The sequence below is a fragment of the Vicugna pacos genome, chromosome 16 (genome assembly GCF_048564905.1).
Source record: "Vicugna pacos chromosome 16, VicPac4, whole genome shotgun sequence".
Lineage (NCBI taxonomy): Eukaryota > Metazoa > Chordata > Mammalia > Artiodactyla > Camelidae > Vicugna > Vicugna pacos.
Window position 1 is genome coordinate 10,981,935 of NC_133002.1, and position 19,493 is coordinate 11,001,427.

Below are 19,493 nucleotides of genomic sequence, written 5' to 3' on the forward strand. Positions count from 1 at the left end.
GATGGGGAGGTTCAAAGGTGAGCTCTGCCCTGTCCCCTGGGGTCCCCCGACCTGGAGCCCCAGGGAGTGGCAAGGACAGAGCCCAGGGATGGGTTCTCAGGGACTGAATAAGATTGTCCCATGTGAGAGCCTTTTAGCTCAAAATCGCATTCAGAGCCAGCAAGCCCCTAGGACCTTCCAAGGAACTTTTCCTGTTTTTTTTAGGGGATAGTTGGGAGTTGTGTCTCAGGCTTTCTGAAAAACTAGGGGCTCTGTTGTGCTGGGGAGTTTAGACCAGAAGCCATATTCCTTAAATGGCCTGGAGACTCTCCCCACATGCCGACCACCCATAGCTCGGGCCACCAGTAAAGACTAGGAGACAGAGAACAGTGTACAAGAGTTTATTTAATTGATATCTGAATTTAGTTCTAGCATGTGGGGCCCACGTTACAAGTTCCATCTGGGTCCATTACAACTCTAACCAAAACAAAAAAAACAAAAAAAAATCCACAACTTTTTCCATGTCATTAAATATATTCATATATAATAACCATAATATATTAGTATGCATTGGAAAGGAACACTGACCCAAACAATATGTCATGGTCACAACTAAACATTTACAATTCTGAGTGAACAGAACTCCGAAACGCAGCAGGGGGTCGGGGGGGAGGTGCCTTGGGGAGCAGGGGAAGGGGGTGATGTCTGATGACCTAGGGAGTGGGGCTGGCCTGGCTTTGGCGGGGTGCAGCCCCACGAGGACACAGTTCGGCACCCCTAGGGTATGGCACGGCTGTGGCCGTGAACCGTGGCCCAGTAACCACATCAGTGAGTCTAGTTGGTCCACTCTCCAGTCTTCCCTTGAGCACTGAGGCCCTGACATTTTTAAATCTCCTACAGGGACCGTTTCTTGACCCCTCAGGGTCTCCTGGATTTCAGTCTCATTCCAACCTGGGCCAAACCAAAGACCGTCTGCACCCGTCTCCTGCGGCTGCTGCAGAGGCAGGGCACCAGGTGGTCATGACGGGCCCCGGGGCAGCGCCCAGCCACCCTGGCTTGGACAGCAAGTCTCCCTCCCTCCCGTCTGTGGGGACCTGAGGCTGCTGCCTCCTACCTTGCTTGCTCCAGACAGAAGCCACCTCCTGCAGGTGAGTCCAACGGGCAGTCCCCCATCGATCCCCCTTCCTTCCACCCCAGTCTTCAGCATTACTGTGTCAGAGAGGGAGGGACTCTGCTGTCAGGGCCTCCAGACCACCCAGCAGGTAAGAAAAAGGACAACTGGGGACTCTTTCAAAAAAAAAAAAAAAAACTAATCGGGTATGTTTTTCTTCAAACACCTACATATCACAACTCTGATTAATACACTCTTCAAAATCTAGTTCCATTTTACATCCTTTCCTAACTGTACAAACCGGAACACTTCACTGCCTGTTTCCATCTCCTCCCAAGGGAAAGGGGGGCAGGGGAGGAAGAGGGGTGCTTTCCCACCGATGGGTCCTCACTGCTGAAGTGGTGGCTGGATTTGGAGGCAGGTGGGCTGGGTTTGGGCTGGGCCCACGCAGTGGGGAAGGCAGCCTGTGAGGACTAAAATCCCAACAGTGTCCTCACCGCAGCCTGGCTGATCTGGTCACCCGGACACTCCCCAGAAGCCAGGCTACTTTGCCCTCAGGGTGCTGAGCAGGAGGGCAAGGGTGGAGGGTGGCCGAATTTAAAGCAAGATGCATTGCTGCTTTTCAGGCTGCTGGCTCCAGACCAGAGGGGCCCGGAGACCATCAGTGCAAGCCCCCCGTGGACCTGGGGGGAGACTCAGGCCCAGGGTGGGAGGTGGCGGGGCCACTACGGCCCTTCTGGGCAGGGCAGAGAAGCCAGGCTGGTGTGAACAGAAACGAGACCACCGCCAGACCACTGCCCTAGCTGGGCAGTGCCTCTCAAGGACTGTGGGCCGACAGTAGGTACTCCGACCACGCTGGGCGTCGGGGGAGGGCTGACTGCCGTCTCAGGGTTGTGAAGATGACGGGAGCTCACAGGGGTGCCTGGCACAGAGCAGGTGCTCGGGTGATGGCGACCGGCTGCAGGCCCAAGTTGGGGAGGCCAAACCGTTCAGGCCCGGGCTTCATACTTGGTATGACCCTTGTGATTAGCCAAACTCCAGCAGGGAAAAATGAAACCAATCTCCTGACTGAGTGAGGAGCCCGGCCTCGAATTCATTGTGCAGGTTGTGAGGAAGTGGACCAGGGACCCCTGGGCGGTGCTGGGGGTGGGGGGCATATGGCCCCAGGGCTGGCCCTGTGTGAAGCCATCAGACACCAAGGCCTGGGGCATGGTATCTCCAGGAAGCTTTGGAAAGGGGGCAGCCAGAAAGGAGTGGGCGAGGTGCGGCCCAGGCTGTTCAGGACAGCCACAGGGTGGGGGTGGCTGCAGCAGGCTTTCTGGGCCAAGCAGCCTCTTGTCCGTTCGCTGGCGGAGCCAGGAGTGAGGGCCGCCACAGGAAGCCGTCATGGCTTTCTTGGTACCCGAGAACCTAGTGGTTCCTGCCCCTGCCCGTCCCTGGCATGGGTCCTCCAGCAGCTCACTGAGCCAGCAAAGTGGTCCTGACTCCAGCAACCCCTTCCCCCAGCCGGGCCCAGATTCCTTCACAGCCTGCGTTCCAGGCCCTTCCCAGCTGTTGACACTGCTGAGAGGCCTTATGGGAGCTGATGTCATTACACAAATAGTGTCACTGCCATAAACCCAGCCAGTGCCCCCCCCCCCCCGGAAAATGTCATAAAGGAGCTGCTTCCAACTTTCCAGAAAGGAAACTCTCTGGGAGGTTTTTGCGTTCGCAGTGCCTCCTCCAACAGGCAGCTCCGGCATGAGCAGTGACCGACCACCCGGCTTGGGCTTCTCAGGGGTGTCCTTGGGCCCACTGCCCTCTGCCCAGGCCCGCACCCCCCGCCCCTCAGCTGGGCGGGGGCAGGACCAGCAGGGGCTTGGCGGCTGTGGCTACACAGGCTAAACCCCACCCAGGAAGGCCTTTGTGGCAGGTGATGGTGGCCCACCTGGGTAAGGCTGGCTGGACAGCAGACGGGGCCCAAGTTGTCACAGCCAGGGTTTCTGTGGGAATTCCCAAAGAAAAGTCGGGGGGACAGGAAAGGATTTTGGGTCATCTGTTAAGGGTGGTGGTTTGGCCGGGCTGGCTCAGCCCCCGCCCGGACTGCAGGCCTGAGTTCACAGTTCTCCTCACGTGCCCTTCTCTACCCCTCACGTGCGGCCCGCCTGCCCCGACACCCTCCCGCCCCGAGGGTAAGCCCATCTCTGCTCTGGAAGGAGCCCGTGAGGTAGCTAAGTCTCGCCCTCATTTCTCTGGGGCCTGGTCGCCCAGGGGCGCGTGGGGCGGGGCTGGGGGCGGGGCCACCGAGGGCCCCGCCCTCGTCGCGGCCCCGCCCCCACCCTCCCCCTAGCTGGGAAAGCCCTCGCGGGCCAAGTCCACGCCGCAGTGGCGGGCCGCCTGCTCCTGCTCTCGCCGGCCCCGCACCCCGCCCGCCTGCCCGCCCGGCGCGCCGCAGCCTCCGCGCTAGGCCTTCTTGCACTTGCCCTTCTTCTCACGCTGCTGGAACTTGCGCAGCCGCCGCGCCCACGTGTCCCGCCACTGGATCACCAGACTGCTCTTGTCCGCCACGATGCCGCTCTGGTCGGGCGAGTCCTCCGCGTTGCCCAGCAGCAGGTACTTCTTGAGGGACTTGATTTTGGGGCACTTGCAGGCTATGTCCCGTGAGCGAATCCACAGGTTCTGGTCACCGCGGCGGATGCGGCTTGTGCCCTGCTTGTACACGGAGATGATGTTCACCGTGAACTTCCACCAGTCCCCTGCCTTGTCTGCCTTCAGGATGTGGATCTGAACGGCTGCAAGGAAGCACAGGCAGGTGGGTGGGCCACAGGTGCCTCCTGGGTCCCCAGCTCCTGCAGCCAGATCCATCCTGCCTGCCCCCACTCTCTCCGAGGGCCAGGGATGGAGAAGGAGGTGACTGCACAAGGTACCCCACTGGGGAACGGACGTGCAGTGGCAAAACTGATCCTGGAATCCTGCCTTCTCATACCAGGGCCAAAGTCACTGCTCCAAGGCGTATCTCCTGCCTGTGTTGAAGGTGCCACCCAGTACTGTCACCACCTGCCCACTTAGCTCTGGGCACTGGGCCCACCCACAGCATCTTCTGGCCTCCCCTGCTGGCCAGCCTCTCTCCAGGCCTCTGGGGGCCATACTGCTGTCTTCACTCCCAGGGCCCTCCTTGTCCCCCTCCTGTGCCCACGCTTGGCCCAGGATGATGGGAAGGGGCAGAGATGGCTGGACCCTCCATCAAATACCACCTGACATCTTTCTGGGGTGAAGGAAGTGGCGGATTTTCCCGTATTTTCATTTCAGCTGTTCCTGGGCATCCTGAACTTTGCACTCCAATCTGAGGGCTCCAAAGAACGGCTGCCATGGCAACCGTTTCCATGTTTTTGTCACCAAGGGACTCAACAGTCTGAACTCTGAGGTGGGGGCGGTGGGGAGCCCTCCAGCCCCGAGCAGTAGCTAAGCTGTGTGTTTGACAGTGCAGACGGAGGTCACCGTGGCAACTGAATGCCCCTCAGCGAAGCAAAGGGGGAGCCACCTCCAGCATCCCTGAGGGCCCCGGTTTCCTCTACTCAGGACTGAGCTGAATACAGAATGAGCCTCCCCTAGGATGCAGCTGTTTCCCTGCGTGGGACCTCAGACCTCTGGCCCAGCTGCAGAGCCCCCCAGCCAGAGTGGCCAGGGGTGGCCCCAGAAGGCTGCTGTAGGAGGCCTCTCCGCCTAGGGCCCCTGAAGAATGTGGCTTTGATCAGCGGTGGTAGCTGAACTGTGTATCCCTACCCCGACCCCTGCACATTCATATGTGAAGTCCTGATCCCCAGAAGAGCGTCTTTAAGGGATAGTTACAATGAAGTTATTGGGGTGGGCCCTAATCCGATAGGGCTGATGTCCTCATGATAAGAGACTATAACACAGACATGTGGAGGGAAGACCGTGTGAAGACACAGCAAGAAGACAGCCATCTCCATGCCAAGGAGAGAGGCCAGAGAGGCCACAAGCCTGAGGGCACCCTGACCTAGGACTGCCAACCCCCAAGACCGGGAAGAAAGAAACTCCCGTTGTCTGGGCCCCTCAGACTGTGTACTTGGTTCTGGCAGCGTAAACAAACTCATGCAACTGGACTCGCAGACTCCAGACCTTGGGCCTCAGCTCAGGGCTAGCTGGGAAGAGCTGGGAAGACAGACCTGGGGGGGGGTCTTCCCAGCTGTGCTGACAAGAGGGCAGAAAGAGCGGGCTGGAGCAGGTCTGGCTCTCCAGGCCCCCAAGGGGAACTTCTTACTCCCTGGACCTGCAGGAATGTGGCCCTTCACAGTAGGAGGACTGGAGACCTCTGTCCCCCCTTTCCTGGAGCTCCCCCACCACCCATAATGCCCTGGAACACCAGGCAGGGCATCCATGGCTGCCCCCACCTCCCCTTCCCTGGCCAGCACCAGCCTGAAGGGGGCCCACTTCACACCAAGGATGCAACCCGAAGGGGTACCGGCTCTGGGATACCTTGCCATCCTCAAGGATCCAGGGGCAGAGCACAGGACACAGGTCCATCAGGACAAAGCACTGGTCCTTGTCCTCCTTCCAGCCCAGCAGCCCCCTGGCCACCAGGTGGGATGGGACAGGACTGGGGGCAGTGGTGGGTGGTGGTAGTTCATGTGATCATGCTGGAAAAAATCCACGTTTCCGCTGCCCTTGGCAACGCCTCTGCATATTACACAGCCCACCAAGTATGAGCTGCACACGCGGTGCACACACAGCTGAAAACAGTCAAAATACACATTGAAAGAGTGACCTCAGAGAGACCCACTCTGCACACTTGGGAAGCATGCTTGGCTCAGCACAGTGCAGGGGCTGCTGCCACCTCTGATGCCCCACTGGCTCGGAGCCAGGACTGGGGGCTTCTGGGGGCTCGTGGCACTGCCTGCCAGGAGGCCCATCCTAGGACGACGGGCCCTGAGGATGTGACCCTTATACCCACATGACGCTCCTTCCAGGCCAACAAGCCTAAGCCCCACATCCCTGAACCGACGTCCTAAACTGGCCTCAATGAGTCTCACCCATCCCATATTCAGACATGAGGCAGAGATGACCCTCAGAAAGGTGGTCAGTGAGATCAGACCGGGGCGATAAGAGGCATGCTGAGACCCCTTTGCTGAGACCCCTTAAATCAGAGACCGGTCTGCAGGAAAAGGGTCCCAGCACAAAGCCAGCAGGGAGAAGCGTCCCCAGCTCAGGCTGGGGTGCTCCCAGACAAGCAGGGGTGGGACTGGCACCCCAGAGGTAGCAAGCTGGCTCCAGAAGTACTCCCCACCCCAGGAAGCACCTCTGCAGGACGGAGCGGGCGCCCACAGAAAAGCAAGGGGAGCGCAGCTCCACAGAAATGAATTGGCCTCCAGGTCACAGGGGCCAGGCTGCACTTCATCTCCTGCCTCGGAGTCCCTGTGCTGCCCCATAGCTACAGGAAAACCTTTCCTGCAGGCCAGAGCAGCCGCCCCTGTCAGCAGTTCTGGGGCTCTCATGCCAGGAACCCTCCTCAAGCCTGCCGCACCGGCCCAGGGCAGCGGGGAGGAGACAGCTGTCGCACGCTCATCTGCTGGCCCAGCCTACGGCGCATGGCCTGCTGGGCAGGGCCTGGGGCAGCGGCCGGCCGGGGCATGAACCCTGGGGCTGGGCGAGGGGCAGGGGGCTGCCGTCCTCTCCCTGCAAGCTTGGGACACCTCTGCATCGAGGCTTCCCGCCTCCCGGAGGTCTCCAAGATTTATGGGCTGCTCAGAGCAGGTCCTCAGAGGCTTCCCAGCAGCTGCCTCTCCCAGGGAGGCTTGGGTGGTCGGCCCCGGCCTCCCCTGTCCAGCCTTACCTTCCTGTTGGGCCAGTCCAGCCAGAGAAGACTTGTCACCCATCTGCCTCAGAGACAGCGGCCAGGATGAATGTGGGGAGGACATTAACCGCACAGAAACCATTAAAACCACACAGCTCCATAAATCTCCCCATTCAGAAAGCGTGTCATGAGTTGCAGCTGCTTTCATAAAATGCAGCCCTGACCACGTGTTTCCCAACCCCCTGCTAAGGTCAGAAACGGTGGAGCAGGGCCAAGCCTTGTTCTCAGGGATGCTCACCTGCGGCAGGGGTGGGTGAGCAGGTGGGGTGAGAGGGAGTGCAGGCAGGGTGGCACAGGAGCCCCGCCCAGTCTGCCTCAAGTGAGGCAGAGGGCTGGAGGCTCACTGTGGTCAGACCCCTCAAATCAGGCTCTTCAGGAATCCGGGCTGCCACCTCCTGCCACACCCACCAAGGCCCACCTCAGACCTTGAATGAAGTGGGGACAGCCAACCTGGGGCTGGTGAAGGCTTCCCTCATGTCCCTCCTCAGTGTCCCCTGCCAGGTCCCAGTGCTCAGGCTCTGTTCTTGGGAGGGGAAAGGGAAGGCATGAGGTGCCTGGGACCATCTGATTGCCAAGGGCTCCCAGGAGGAGAAGACATCAGGAGATCTGGAAATCAGAAAGCCAGGAAGGACACCAGCCTTGTTCCCAGAGAGACAGTCATGGTCTGGCCTGGCCCCCTGCATTCCCAGCCCACAGGTAGAACTCAGGGGATGGCCACCCTGCTTTACAAGAGACTCATAAAGGAGAGTGGACCTGGGGCCCAGCCCTGCCCTGCTGAGCTGGGCACCCTTGTCACAGAGGCTGGTCTCTCCTGCGATCAGCCCAGGGTGGCTGCTGCCCAGGAAGGAAGCCCAGCCTGCCAGCCTGCCAGCCTGCCGCCTGCCACATACACAGGGGGCAACAGGGTTTGTAAAAGCCGGTGCAGGAAGAGTGAGGGTGCTGGGGTCCTCATCTGAAGGCACTCACACCAGGGGACAGGAGTGTCAGGACCCATGAGATCCACCCCACTGGGGGAAGATGCCCACCTGAGCTCCGCGTGGGTGAAGTACTCTGTGATCCTGGAAACAGGTCGCTGGTGAGCAGGGAGAAGGCAAGTGTCTCCTGTCTGCAGGGGAAGCAGGCTGGTGTCCCCAGGCACCTTGGACAGATCCCTGCCTCCCCCGATCCCCATGAGTCTCAGTCTCCTCATTCGTGAAATGGGAGATACCTTTCACTGGACAGCCTCCACTACCCACACCTCCTTCCTAAAACCAGGAGGTTCAGAGGAGAGGAAGCTCAGGGAGGGGCACGGATGGGGCCTGGGGTTGCCCAGCCCGCAGGGCAGGCCCCCCACAGCCCAGCACCCTACAGCCACTGGGGTGGCAGAGGTGGGAGGCCCCGGCTCTGGGCTCCCCTGTCTGTGGGGACAGGGCATCGCTGTGTGGGGAAGGCCTGTAGGCCACCACCCCTACTAGTGGCAGGAGGCCTCACTCAGTGCAGTGACCTGCAGGCGCTGGCTTTTCTGGAGCTGTGGCTGGGGCCCACTGGCCCTCCCTGCCCAACCTGGTGGTCACCCGCCTTCTTCGACCTCAGGCTGACTCATGCTGACCCAGCTCCGCATCTGGCCTCCATATGGGGCTGGCACTCTAAGGGGGGAGGTCACATCTGGCTGGGGAAATCGAAGGATCCCCAGGGGGCCAGTGACCCCTGAGGAAGGGTCACTGAGTCGCTGAAACACCATGCCACGTGCTGCTGGCTGGTCTATGTCCTGCTCCCCAGAGCTGGGGACATTGCGGAGGCAGAGGCAGCTGGCCTCTCCCAGCCATCATCACCAGCTGCCTCCAGGCCTCAGCCAGGACCCTAACTGTCTGGCTCCCCAGGCAGCCCTCCCTGAAGGGGACAGCCCCCAGGACGCTCCTCTAACATACGTACCCACCCCAAGGCCCAAAGTCACAGCAGGCTGTAGACGCAGGAACCTGGTCCCCAGAATGGGGTTGATAACCTGTCTGTCTGCTGTTCCGCTCTTAAAGAGATTGACCCCGATCAGGAATAGCTATTGACCCCGAGGTCAAGAAAAGGAAGAGGAAGGTTAGGGCATAAAAAGGAAGACAGGCCATCATTTGCTAAGAGACCCCACGCCCCTGATGAGGTCTGAGTTGTAAGACTCTCCCCGTCACCACTGCTCATCCATCCCTGGCCTAAGCAGCTAGACCAGAGCCAGCAAGGGCCATCCCCACGGCCACGGACCCCTCTGGTCTCCACCAGCCCCACAGGAAGCTGCGGTCACTCCACCACCAGCATCATCTCCCCGCCCTCTATCACGGACCTGCCCAGGACCTTCCTCCAGCACATGGCCAAGCCCATCACAGATCAGTCATGCCAACCCTGCCTCCGCCACCATCACCAGCATCCTGCCACTGTGCCCATCAGGTCAGCTCCATCATCTCAGACAGCCACACCACCATGACAGTCCCCCCAACACCATGGCCACCCGTCCTGCTGCCCACCCCCCATGTCTTTGTGGCTTATCTGAGGTGGGAGAACCTGTTCCTTGCACTTTGTTAGGGAGGCCACGCCCGCTCTGCTGCTGAGGGCCCAGCCTCCCGGCGTGGAGGGGGCAGCCCTCAGCCTCGGAGGGCCTGGTCTTGGGCACGTTGTTCACCTTGTTGAGTCTCCGCATCCCATCTGCAGGAATAAAAGTACCCCCCTCCACAGGTGTTTCTGAGGCTTCACTAAGGGTGGCAATGAAGGCTGCAGGGTGCCTGTCCTGGGCCCACAGGAGCGGGAGCAGTCCTAGGCCCAGCCAGGGCTCTTCTCTGAGGTGTCCATTCCCCCAGAAGATGCAAGGCACGCGAGGGGGGCTGTTGCTAGAAAGCAGAATCCCGCTCAGGTCCCCAAGCCCACCTCTGCCAGGGGCCCCCAAGAAGGCACACATGTGTACACACAAGTGCGCACACACAGCCTCACAAGCCGAGCCCAGCCCCTCCCCACAGAGGCCAACAGAACTGCCACCTCGAGTTGAATCCTCAGAAACCGTCCTCGAGAGCTCTCAGGAGGAACACGAGACAGATCATCCCATGTAACGCATTTTGATTTTTCCATCTGACGGTGCCAAAATGTCTTTCAACAAAAGGGGTGACTAATAACATTTCTGGGAACGAATACATTTTCCAAGAACTGGCAGAAGTGAGATGAGCTCACCTTTCAGAATGGGAGCTGGCTGTCCTCTCCCCGCCACTTCTGAACCCAGGGAGGAAGGAAGAGGCGGGCAGCAGCGCCCTGTGCGCCAGCCCAAGCTGGACTGGCTCTCGGCGGCGTCAGAGGGGCTTCTGCACCCAGACACAGACGTGGCTGCGGGGCGCACGCCAGCCTCCCTGGCCTCCAGTCCTGCACCCAGCAGCCCCACACTCCCTCTCCTCTCCTTCCCCAGCCTGTTTCTACCTCTGTGTGGAAACACTTCTCTCCCTCAGCTTGGGAACCCTGCCTTGCCCAGTGGGCACTGGATACCTGGGCCCCCTCCTCCAGGTAGCCCTCCCTCCACGCCCCCTCTGGAGGACGGGCCACACCCCACTTACGCCCACCTCAGGCTGGACCCTGGCCCCATGTCCACTTTCTGTGCTCTCATCTGTGTGTCCGTCTCCCCTCAGAGACCAAAGCTGGAGGGCTAAGCCCTGCCTCCTCCACATCTGTCAGCCGGCACCCAGGACGGGTTGGGCACACAGCAGGCACTCAATGAGTGAATAAAACTCGGCTCAGGGTGGGGACCGTGTGAGGGGACAGGACTCGCTGGGATGTGCCCACTGGGGCTGTGGGTGTGGTGCCCACGTGCAGTGACCGTGTGACGTGAGGGAGGTTGTGCAGACACGAGGTGGTGGGCGGGACCAGGTGTGAAGTCTCCCAAGGAGCACGGAGACCAGTGCGGGGTAGGGGGGAGAAACCCCGGAGGCCGAGCAGAGGGGTGAGGCCGGGCGGGGAGGAGCCGGCAGGCTGGCCCCTCTTACACGCAGGTTGTGGGGGCTAGAGCCAAGGGGTGTCCTGGGCCTGAAGCCACTGCCAGGCCTCAGAAATGCTCTGGGCACAGTGTCATCCTGTCATCCCCACTGCCTGACTCTACAGGCCAAGGTTCTGGAGCCCGGGCTTCCGGGTACACGCGGCGCGGAGCCGGCGCCTCCAGCAGGGGTGAGTGGGCTCTGCCTGCATGGGAGCCGCTGACCGGACACTCCCCCCACCACACACACACAGGTGCACTGCAACACACATGCACACAATCCCACTGCACACACCTACACACATGTGCACACACTCTCACACACACACTGGGAGCATTTACACAAAGGAAGGGCCCCTATGAGGCTAGGTTTTCCTGAGAAGTTGGCAGAAGTGCTAAAACATTTGAAAATAATAGAAACCATCTTCCGCGCACAGCCGTCCCACACTTAGCCTTCCCACTGGCACTGTTTCAGCATTTGCAAGGTGAGCTGAAGTCCCCTAGAGGGCAACAGAGGACTAAGGTGGCCCCAGAGAGGTGGGTCAGCAATGACAGCATCACCAGGGACCCCTGCCCCTTGGAGATAGGGTGGTGGGGCCACCATCCTTGTCACATCCAGAAGGACATCACATCCCGTTGATCGCACCACCACTGGACAGATCAGGAAACTGAGGCCCAGCCTGGTCCAAAGTCACACAGCAAATATGGAATCTGCCTCCAGATTCTGGGGCCAGTGCCTCTTTCCCTATGGCTAGGAATGGAATGGCCACCCTTCCTTGTCCTGGAGTCTCTCCAGAAGACAGAGGCATGGCAGGCTTGGCCCGGAGGCCTCCCCCACCCTAATTCCTCCCTGCCTTGCTTGGTAGCCACCCCCACCTGCTGGGCACCCCCTCACTGGGAACATGCGAGGAACACGGGCAGGACCCGCACACCCCAAGCCAGCCCAGGTCTTTCTCCTCGCCCCCTCCTGCACCCCATGGCCTCTGCCCACCGTTCACAGCCCAGTTCAGCGGAGAACTAAGTGTGTGTTCTCCAGCCACACAAGGTCAAGACTCTCCCGAGCAGGCCATGGAGGAGGAAGGGGGTCTGGGGCCTGCTCTTCACCCAGCAGGGGCAGGAGACCCCAGGTTCTAATTAGCAGCTTCTGGAACATCCAAGTGCCCTGGGTGTAAAGTGAAGGAAACATGTTTCCTAATTGGCTCCCTGCTGGGGTGTCAGTCAGAGAGCGGGGATTATGCAGCCCCTCCGAGCCGCCCTCCTCGGCTAGCCTGCTCTGGCCGGCCTCACCTCCTCCCCGATCTCCAGGCTGGCCGGCTCCCTTCTTGCCCTCCTTCTGCTCATCTGCCCTGGGCTGGCCCAGGTCTGCCCTGGTGTGGAAGGAACACCTCCACACACACCTCATCCAGGGGCCCATCAGGATGCAGGGAAGACTCTCCACCGAGCCCAGTGGGAGTCCTGGCTCCCCGCCTCACAGCAAGGTCTGCAGCTGCCGCTGGGCTGAACTTTTGCTGCCCCCGTGGGCCCCGGCCCAGCCCCTGTGGGTGACACTCACTCCTTCCTTAACAAGCCTCTCTCTGCCTGACACCAGCAGGGTCTTCCAAGCCCTTCCCAGAAGCCCCTGCAATCCCCTTCCGAGACGCTTCTTTGTCCTGCCTCCTGCCTGAACACACAGGCCTAGATGCCAGGCTGCAGAGGGATGCTCCCCAACATTTAGGTGACCCCAAGAGTATCGTGGCCCATCCTGGGGGCCAGAAACCCCCTCCAAGAGTCTCTGGGGAGTGGACAGAGGCAGTGTCAATGGGCTAGGGGGACGGACCAGAGGACATTAAATCTGATGACACAATATCTCCAGACCTAGCTGGCGCCCTGAAGGCTCCCCGCTTCTCTCCTGCATCTGCTCCTCCTCAAATCTTGCCCTGTGGCAGAAATGTGGGTGCCGGGGCCAGGCACCTGGCAGTGGTGTGGGGCCAGGGGCTGGGGTGGCCATGATGAAGTCTGGGAAGGTGGGCACACCAGGCGGTCTCTTGCCCTCTGGGTTTTGGGCCAGGTGGGGCCTTGGGGCAAATGTGATTGTAGGGGGCAGGCTGGGCCTCTGCTGGGCAAGTCACCTCAGCCAGCGGGGGCAGGGTCCCCACCTGTGAGACGAAGGAACTGAAGCCCCACCTCTGACAGCAGCTTCCAGGGATAATACATGAGGAAGTCAGGTGCGGAGAAGGCAGGGCTGAGTCAGGAGGCCGAGTCCTGCCCCACCCACTACCCTTTGTTGCCCGGGGGCCTACGGTGGTGGCAGAGCTCAGGGAGGGCCCCTTACAGCAGGAGGGAGCCAGGCCCCCATCCGCTGAGAGGGGGACCTGCCTGCTGCTGGGGGGCGGGAGAGCTCAGAGGAAGCCAAGTGCCCGCTGCACTGTCAGGGTGGGGGAGGCAGATTCCATGGGGGAAAAGCAGCCAGAAGGGAATGAGTCCCACAGCACCAGGTGGAAAATGGATCTGTTTGGGTAACTTTAAAGTCCAGTTTTCCCTTTTTTTCTGGAAGAAAAGAACAGGGGCTGCAGTCAACGCCTCGCAGAAAAGCAAGTCTGCGCAGCTCCCCTCCTCCCAAGCGCCTGCCGCAGGATCTGCTTAGAGGGCGCTTTCAGACCAAAATCAAAACCGCCCTTCCCCTGCTCTGGGCAGAGAGGAAGAGAGGGTGGCAGAGGGACGGGCCTCGGGCCCTCCTCTGTGACCCTGGCTCTCTGGGCCTTGACAGCCATGCTCAGTCCCCATGCCTTAAGCCTGGGACAAGGCAGAACCCGAGTCCTTGTCGCACAAGAGTCCCACCTCGCTGTCCCCAGTTGATGCTGGGACCAGGAGGACAGGGCTACATAAGCCTTATCCAAAACCACACCTGAGGCCTCTGGTGGCTGTTGTCACTCTGGGTCAGAGAAAGAATGTCCTTTATCTTTAAACCACCTCAAAGTTTGCTTTCAAAAATCAAGGTTTGTTTTCCTGTGAAAGTCTGAAGTTTCTGCACTGCCCTGGGATGCAAGCACTTTAAAGGGGCCCTTCAGGAATTCACTGTGGACACAGAGGGGTCTGGGACAGGGACACCCGTGGCCTGGCCACTTCGGAGTTGACACTTGAAACCATCTACGCTGGCCTCATCCTCCAGGGAGCGCAGCTGGATCATGGGATCACATCCTGGGCTTCCTGGGGTGTGCGTGTGTGCACGCGTGTGCCTGTGTGTACACGTGCGCCTGTGTACACACACACTCACATGCAGTAAAATGAGGAAGCTTTAGGCGTTCTTAACATTCCTTTGGGTTCCTTTGGGTTTCATCGTTCACTTCATTATGCTAAAAGGTCCTGACCATTGTCCTTACTAAAGAGCAACACCTCACGTTTGGTTCAAACAGCTGGCCCAGAGAGGCCCTATGGAACGCGGTGCCCCAGGCCGGGCTGCTGGAGCCCGCTGGGTCGGGGGGATGTCACAAGGGATCCAGACAAGGCCTCTGCACCAAGTGATCTTTCCCTTCCCACCCCTGGTCCTTCCTTCGTCCCCCTCCCACCCAGCTTCCAGGGGACCAGCTGAAGTCACTTTTCACCAGGAGACTATGAGGCACCTGGCCCTGTGGTCGGGGCTTCCATACGACACAGTAAGGGCATCACCCCCTTGTTACAGACAAGGAAACTGTGGCTCAGAGAAACCACCAGGTTCCACAGGAGGTGCAAAATCAGGGCCAACTTCGAAAGCTGGGCAGGAGACAGAGGCTGCTGAGGCCTTCCCAGAGGTGGCGGGGGGTGGTGGAAGGGGTGGGGCCGCCGAGGCCTTGATGGGGAAACCTGCCTCCAGGGGCCAGATGGAGAAGAAATGGGCAACACCAGACAACATCCAGCTGGAGCAGAGGGGCAGACACAGGGTGATGGGTGGAGTGGATTTTTGGGGTCCAGGAAAAGTAAGGCCCTGCCTCAGCCTGATCAGCCAGGCCCACTGGATCAGGAGGAAGGCCCTGGGGTAGAAAGAGCCAGGCCTGGGTTCAGGGCCCTTGGGCGGGCATCCAGGTGGTGGCTACTTCCTGGCTGGGTGACGGACACCCTGGTCTCCACACCCTGGCCTTCCCCAGCTCTGCCAGCAGACGGCTGGACAATCTTGTCAGGACTTCTGTTCGTTTCTCCCACTCAGAAGTGCCCCCTCAGCTATCTGCACACACCTGCTCATGGGCTACAAGGGGCTCCCACCCGTCATGACTGCAATCAGGCTATGACCTCACATCATGTGGTGTCTGGCCAGCCCAGGCCTCCAGCCAGTTTGGACACTCCTGGGGACCAGAAACCACAAATCCGGCTCCTCACCTCCCATGGGGCAGGGCTGGCGCGAGCGATTCCAGCAAGTGCTGACAGAAGGCAGCAAAAGAGAGCCCAAAAGAGAAGGTGTGCAGGGCCCTGTCCCCAGTGCTGGGTTGAAAGGTGCAGAGACACTGGGGGGTGGAGGGGACACCCTCTTCCCAGGAAGGGAGCCTTAGCCCCACAGCTCCCAGCTGGAAGAGGCCCTCTGAGATCCTCTGAGGCTGTGTTCAAACTTCAGGTGCATTAGAATTACCAGTGAGCTATTTACAATGCAGATTCTCCATCTAGCCTGGTGGAGTCAACCCCTCAGAAGGAGCTGGCTTCTGGAATCAGCATTCTAAACACACCAGTCCCTCCCTTTTTCTGATGCCTGAGGACTTCTCTTTGAGCTACAGAGCCTCAGGCTAAATGCCCAAGGGCACAGATGAGGACCAGAGAGGTAAAGTGACTGGTCTATGGCCACACAGCCCCTTGGGGGGCAGAGCAAAGCCTGGGCATCCCAGGCCTGTCAGGCCCCACTGACCAGGATACCTCCCTGCGGGGCCAAAGGGAGAACCCAGCCCCCGAGCTTGGGGCCCCTCACACCCCTTGCCTCCCAGGACCAAGGAGGAAAGAGATGAGGAATGCCGGGGCGTGGGATGCATCCCACTCGGCTCCTGTCGGGTCACAGGGACTCTGTGACCAACAACTACACAGGGCCACCTGTACCCCAACCCCAGTCCCTCGCTGGTCATGGGGCTCCCTCCCCTCCTCCCCGGACAAGGGGGCTCTCACTCACCATAGTCCTTCTTGCAGTATTTTTTCATGTTAATCTTCAGCTTCCCTTTGGAGGCCTTGCAGTAGGAATCACAGTCTGCAGGGGAGGGGACAGCACAGACAAAACCTAATTAGGCTGGCGAAGAATAGGCCTGCGGGCCAGACGGGAGGCCACCTCTCTAAATATCCAGAGGCCTGTGATACCCCTAGGCCAGGCTATGCTGTCGGCCATTCAGGGAGGCCCGGCCTTCTCAAGAGGCGCCTGGGACAAAGGGCCCCCTCCCTACCCACCCCCTTTCAGCCCCCTTGGCCTCTGAGAGGGACTCCGGGGGCTCCCATATTGTGCCACCCAGGGCTTCTGAGCACCACACAAATTCCCCCTCTTCTTAAGACGCAACTGGAGCCTGATTAAAGCCGATAGAGGCCTCATTGTCACCCCGCGGCCTGGGTCTGTGTCAGGCGCTGGCTTCCATGGCGAGCAGCCTCTGGCTGGGGTCAGGCCCCAACAAAAGAGGTCACGGAGGAAATTAGCAGCCCATGAAGCATTAGAAAACCCCTTTGGTGTCCACTCTACTGAAGTGTGCAAATAAAATGCCCCACGAAGAAGAGTTCAGTTCTAATGGGCCCTACTGCTGAGAGGCAGGGCCGCAGAGCCCGCGTCCGCCGGGTATCACTTCGGGGATGTCCCAGAGCCCGAGTGCAAGCCAGGGAGGGTGTCTAGGGCCCTGGGGCCTGCCTGTGACTGGGGTGGCCCGAGTTGACCTACCAGATGCATGCCTCCAACACCAGCCCAAGCATACCCTCTTCCTGCAGGCAATCCCTGCTCTTTTTTTTTTTTCAACTGTTTGTTTTTTGTGGGGGAGGAAGTAATTAGGTTTATTTACTTATTTCTTAATGGAGGTACTAGGGATTGAATCCAAGATGTTGTGCATGCTAAGCAGGCACTCTACCCCTCAGCTATTCCCCCCTCCCCCTTCAGATGGGGTGATGCAATTCCTTTGCTAGATCCGTGTGTGACACTCTAGGGTGATGGCCAGCCCACCACAGAGGCCCAATAAATCACTCTAGCCAGCCCTGCACCACCACTCAACATGCTGGATCTCACTGAACTCTCACAAACATCCTTTGATCTGTGGGCGTGATTCCCATTCTACAGATAAGGAAACAGAGGCCACCTGCCCACCTGCATCCTAGACAGCTAGCTAGTGGCAAAGCTGGGCCTTAACCTTGGGTCTGAAATGCTGGGATCACTGTATTCTTGGTTCCATGATATTGTGTCTCAGTAAACACCAATGGATTCTCCCTTGACGTGGGCAGGGTGTTCAGCTCAGAGCTGGGGATGTGGAACACTTGGTGACGGCTGGCAGGGAAGACCAGCCAGGCCAGTCAGGGAGCTGCAGAGAGCCCAGCCTGTCCTAGGAGTAGCGACAGTGGTAACAGGCTGTGTGTGTGTGCTGGTGAGACTAGAAAGGTGCAGGGAAAACACACACACACACACACGACTCTCACATAAACACACGCACACACACACACGACTGTCCCAGGAGCAGGTGCCAGCCCTTCATCCTGCAAAGAGAAAAACCAAGGCCAGGCTAGGGGTGAGGAGTAATTTGTGTGGGAGCCCAGGACAAAGCTAGGACAGGAGGCCAGGCCTTCTAGTGTGACCTGCCCCCCAAACCACTGCTTAGATCTGCAGGGAATATTCGGAGATCACCCCGGAATCAGCCTCTGGCCCCATGGGAGGTGGCTGCCTCTTTCAAGGTCCTAATTAAAGTTGAAACAGCTCTACCCTGTTGTCCTGGGAACCATGGGCCTGGCAGCCCCCTGCTACCCATCTGAGCCAGCTTCCTGGGGCTCCCGTTAGGAACTAGCCTCAGGAAATGGAAAAAAACAGCCCCTCCTTCCTGCTACCTGGGGTCCAAGTCCCTGGACCCATGCCAGGATGCCCTGTCCAGGGGCACCGGAGGCCACAGTGCCAGTCTCTCCTGGAGTCGGGATCTCCCGGAAGGCAGGGCCTGGGGCGCCCAGAGAGACTGGCCTGTATTCCACTGGGTCCAAGTCTGAGACGTCAAGACGCAAGCTCACAGCAGCCGAAACACACAGTCCATGTGTTTGGCACCCCCAAGCACTGGCACCCCCTCCGCCATGGCACTGTGCTTCACCGCTGGGAACAGCCACTCTTGGCCGCATCTCTGCCAGCTCAGGGACAGATGACGCTCACAGTCAAGCCACTGCTGGGGCTGAACTCAGGCTGTGCGTAAGTCTTTGCGTCCCCAGCGAGCTGGCCAGCATCCCTGCCTGTCCTCTGCACTCAGGAAAGAGAGCTGGAACGCCAGCGGTGCCGGTGACGTCACTGCCCGGACAGCCCTGAACCCACTCTCATCACTTTCTTGTTATTTTTTTGGCCCACATCAGTACTTGCATACCGATCAATCACCTGCCCTGCCTCCTCTGCAGGATTGAGACTCATTCCCCGTCTCAGCACTGCAGGCAGCCCCTGACAGCACACCAGCTCCTCCGAGCCTCAAGGCGGCCCCATGAGGGAGGGACACCCTACAGACAGGACCACAGAGCTCAGAAAGGTGCCAGGATGCCTGCACCAAGTGCGGCCTGTCCTGCGGGCAGGAAGGAAGGCAGCCCCTGGGATGACCTGACCCCGCATCTTTAGCACCCTCACCTTCCTCTCCATCACTCCTCCCTACAAGCATCTACAGCTCTTCTTGTCAGAGCCAAGTATCCATCTGGGACAGAAACTGTCCTCCAATGTGTGGCATCCATCACTGCCTAGTGAGATCCAGCTCCAGATCCTGCTTGATAAATCACAGCCGCCCCCATGAATGTCAAGAGCCTGCACCTCAATCACAAGAGCCACTCACAGGGCAGTAGCAAGGCATGTGGCCCTGCACTCAGCCCTGCCCAGCAGACCTCTTTTACGGATGAGATGGTCTGGCTGCAGAGCCCATGTTCCTGACCCCCTGGTTCCCCACCAGAGCCATATGGAGGAATGATCCAAACGCTTTAGAAAAACACTGATGCCTGGGTCCAACCCCAAGATATTCTGATTTCACTGGTTTAGGGGGCAGCCTGCATGTCCAGGTTTTCAAAGTCCCCCAGGTGATTCTAACATGCAGCCAGGGTTAGAACCACTGTCTGAACCAATCATAGCTGAGGGAGGTGGGGATGGGGTCTCTGCACCCCAAACTTGCACAGAGGAGCCAGGCTGCCAAAGGAAAGGCCCAGAGGGGACGCTGTAAGCTCCAAATGGAGTCACAGGGCAACCTCAAGCCACCTGCGCTTACGTGTGTACCACGGGGCCAGCCTCATCGTGTGCACATTCAGACTGTATTCGGTTTTCTGTTGTTTTTATGTGGGTCCTAGGTCCTTCCTCTCTGGCAGCCAGAAAACCTCGTCAGGTCAGTGTGCTTGTCGTTGTAACATGTCCCCTCCTCCCCTCCGATTTGCTGATTCTAATTTAGTTGTGAGCCAGGGAAACAGAAAGACCATGC

The 19,493-nt window shown here is 59.4% G+C and overlaps 1 protein-coding gene across 1 annotated transcript in view; it reads right to left on the bottom strand.

Annotated features, from left to right (window-relative positions):
- Window positions 1-364: 364 nt before the first annotated feature.
- Window positions 365-19,493, bottom strand: part of NTN1 (netrin 1) — a 163,426-nt gene continuing 144,297 nt past the window's right edge. Inside the window, exons 6-7 of the mRNA XM_006217763.4 lie at window positions 16,010-16,084; window positions 365-3,861 (exon numbers count right to left, since the gene is read on the bottom strand). Coding sequence (XP_006217825.2) covers window positions 3,533-3,861; window positions 16,010-16,084 — 404 coding nt within the window. The 3' untranslated portion in view covers window positions 365-3,532. The remainder of the gene's footprint in view (window positions 3,862-16,009; window positions 16,085-19,493) is intronic.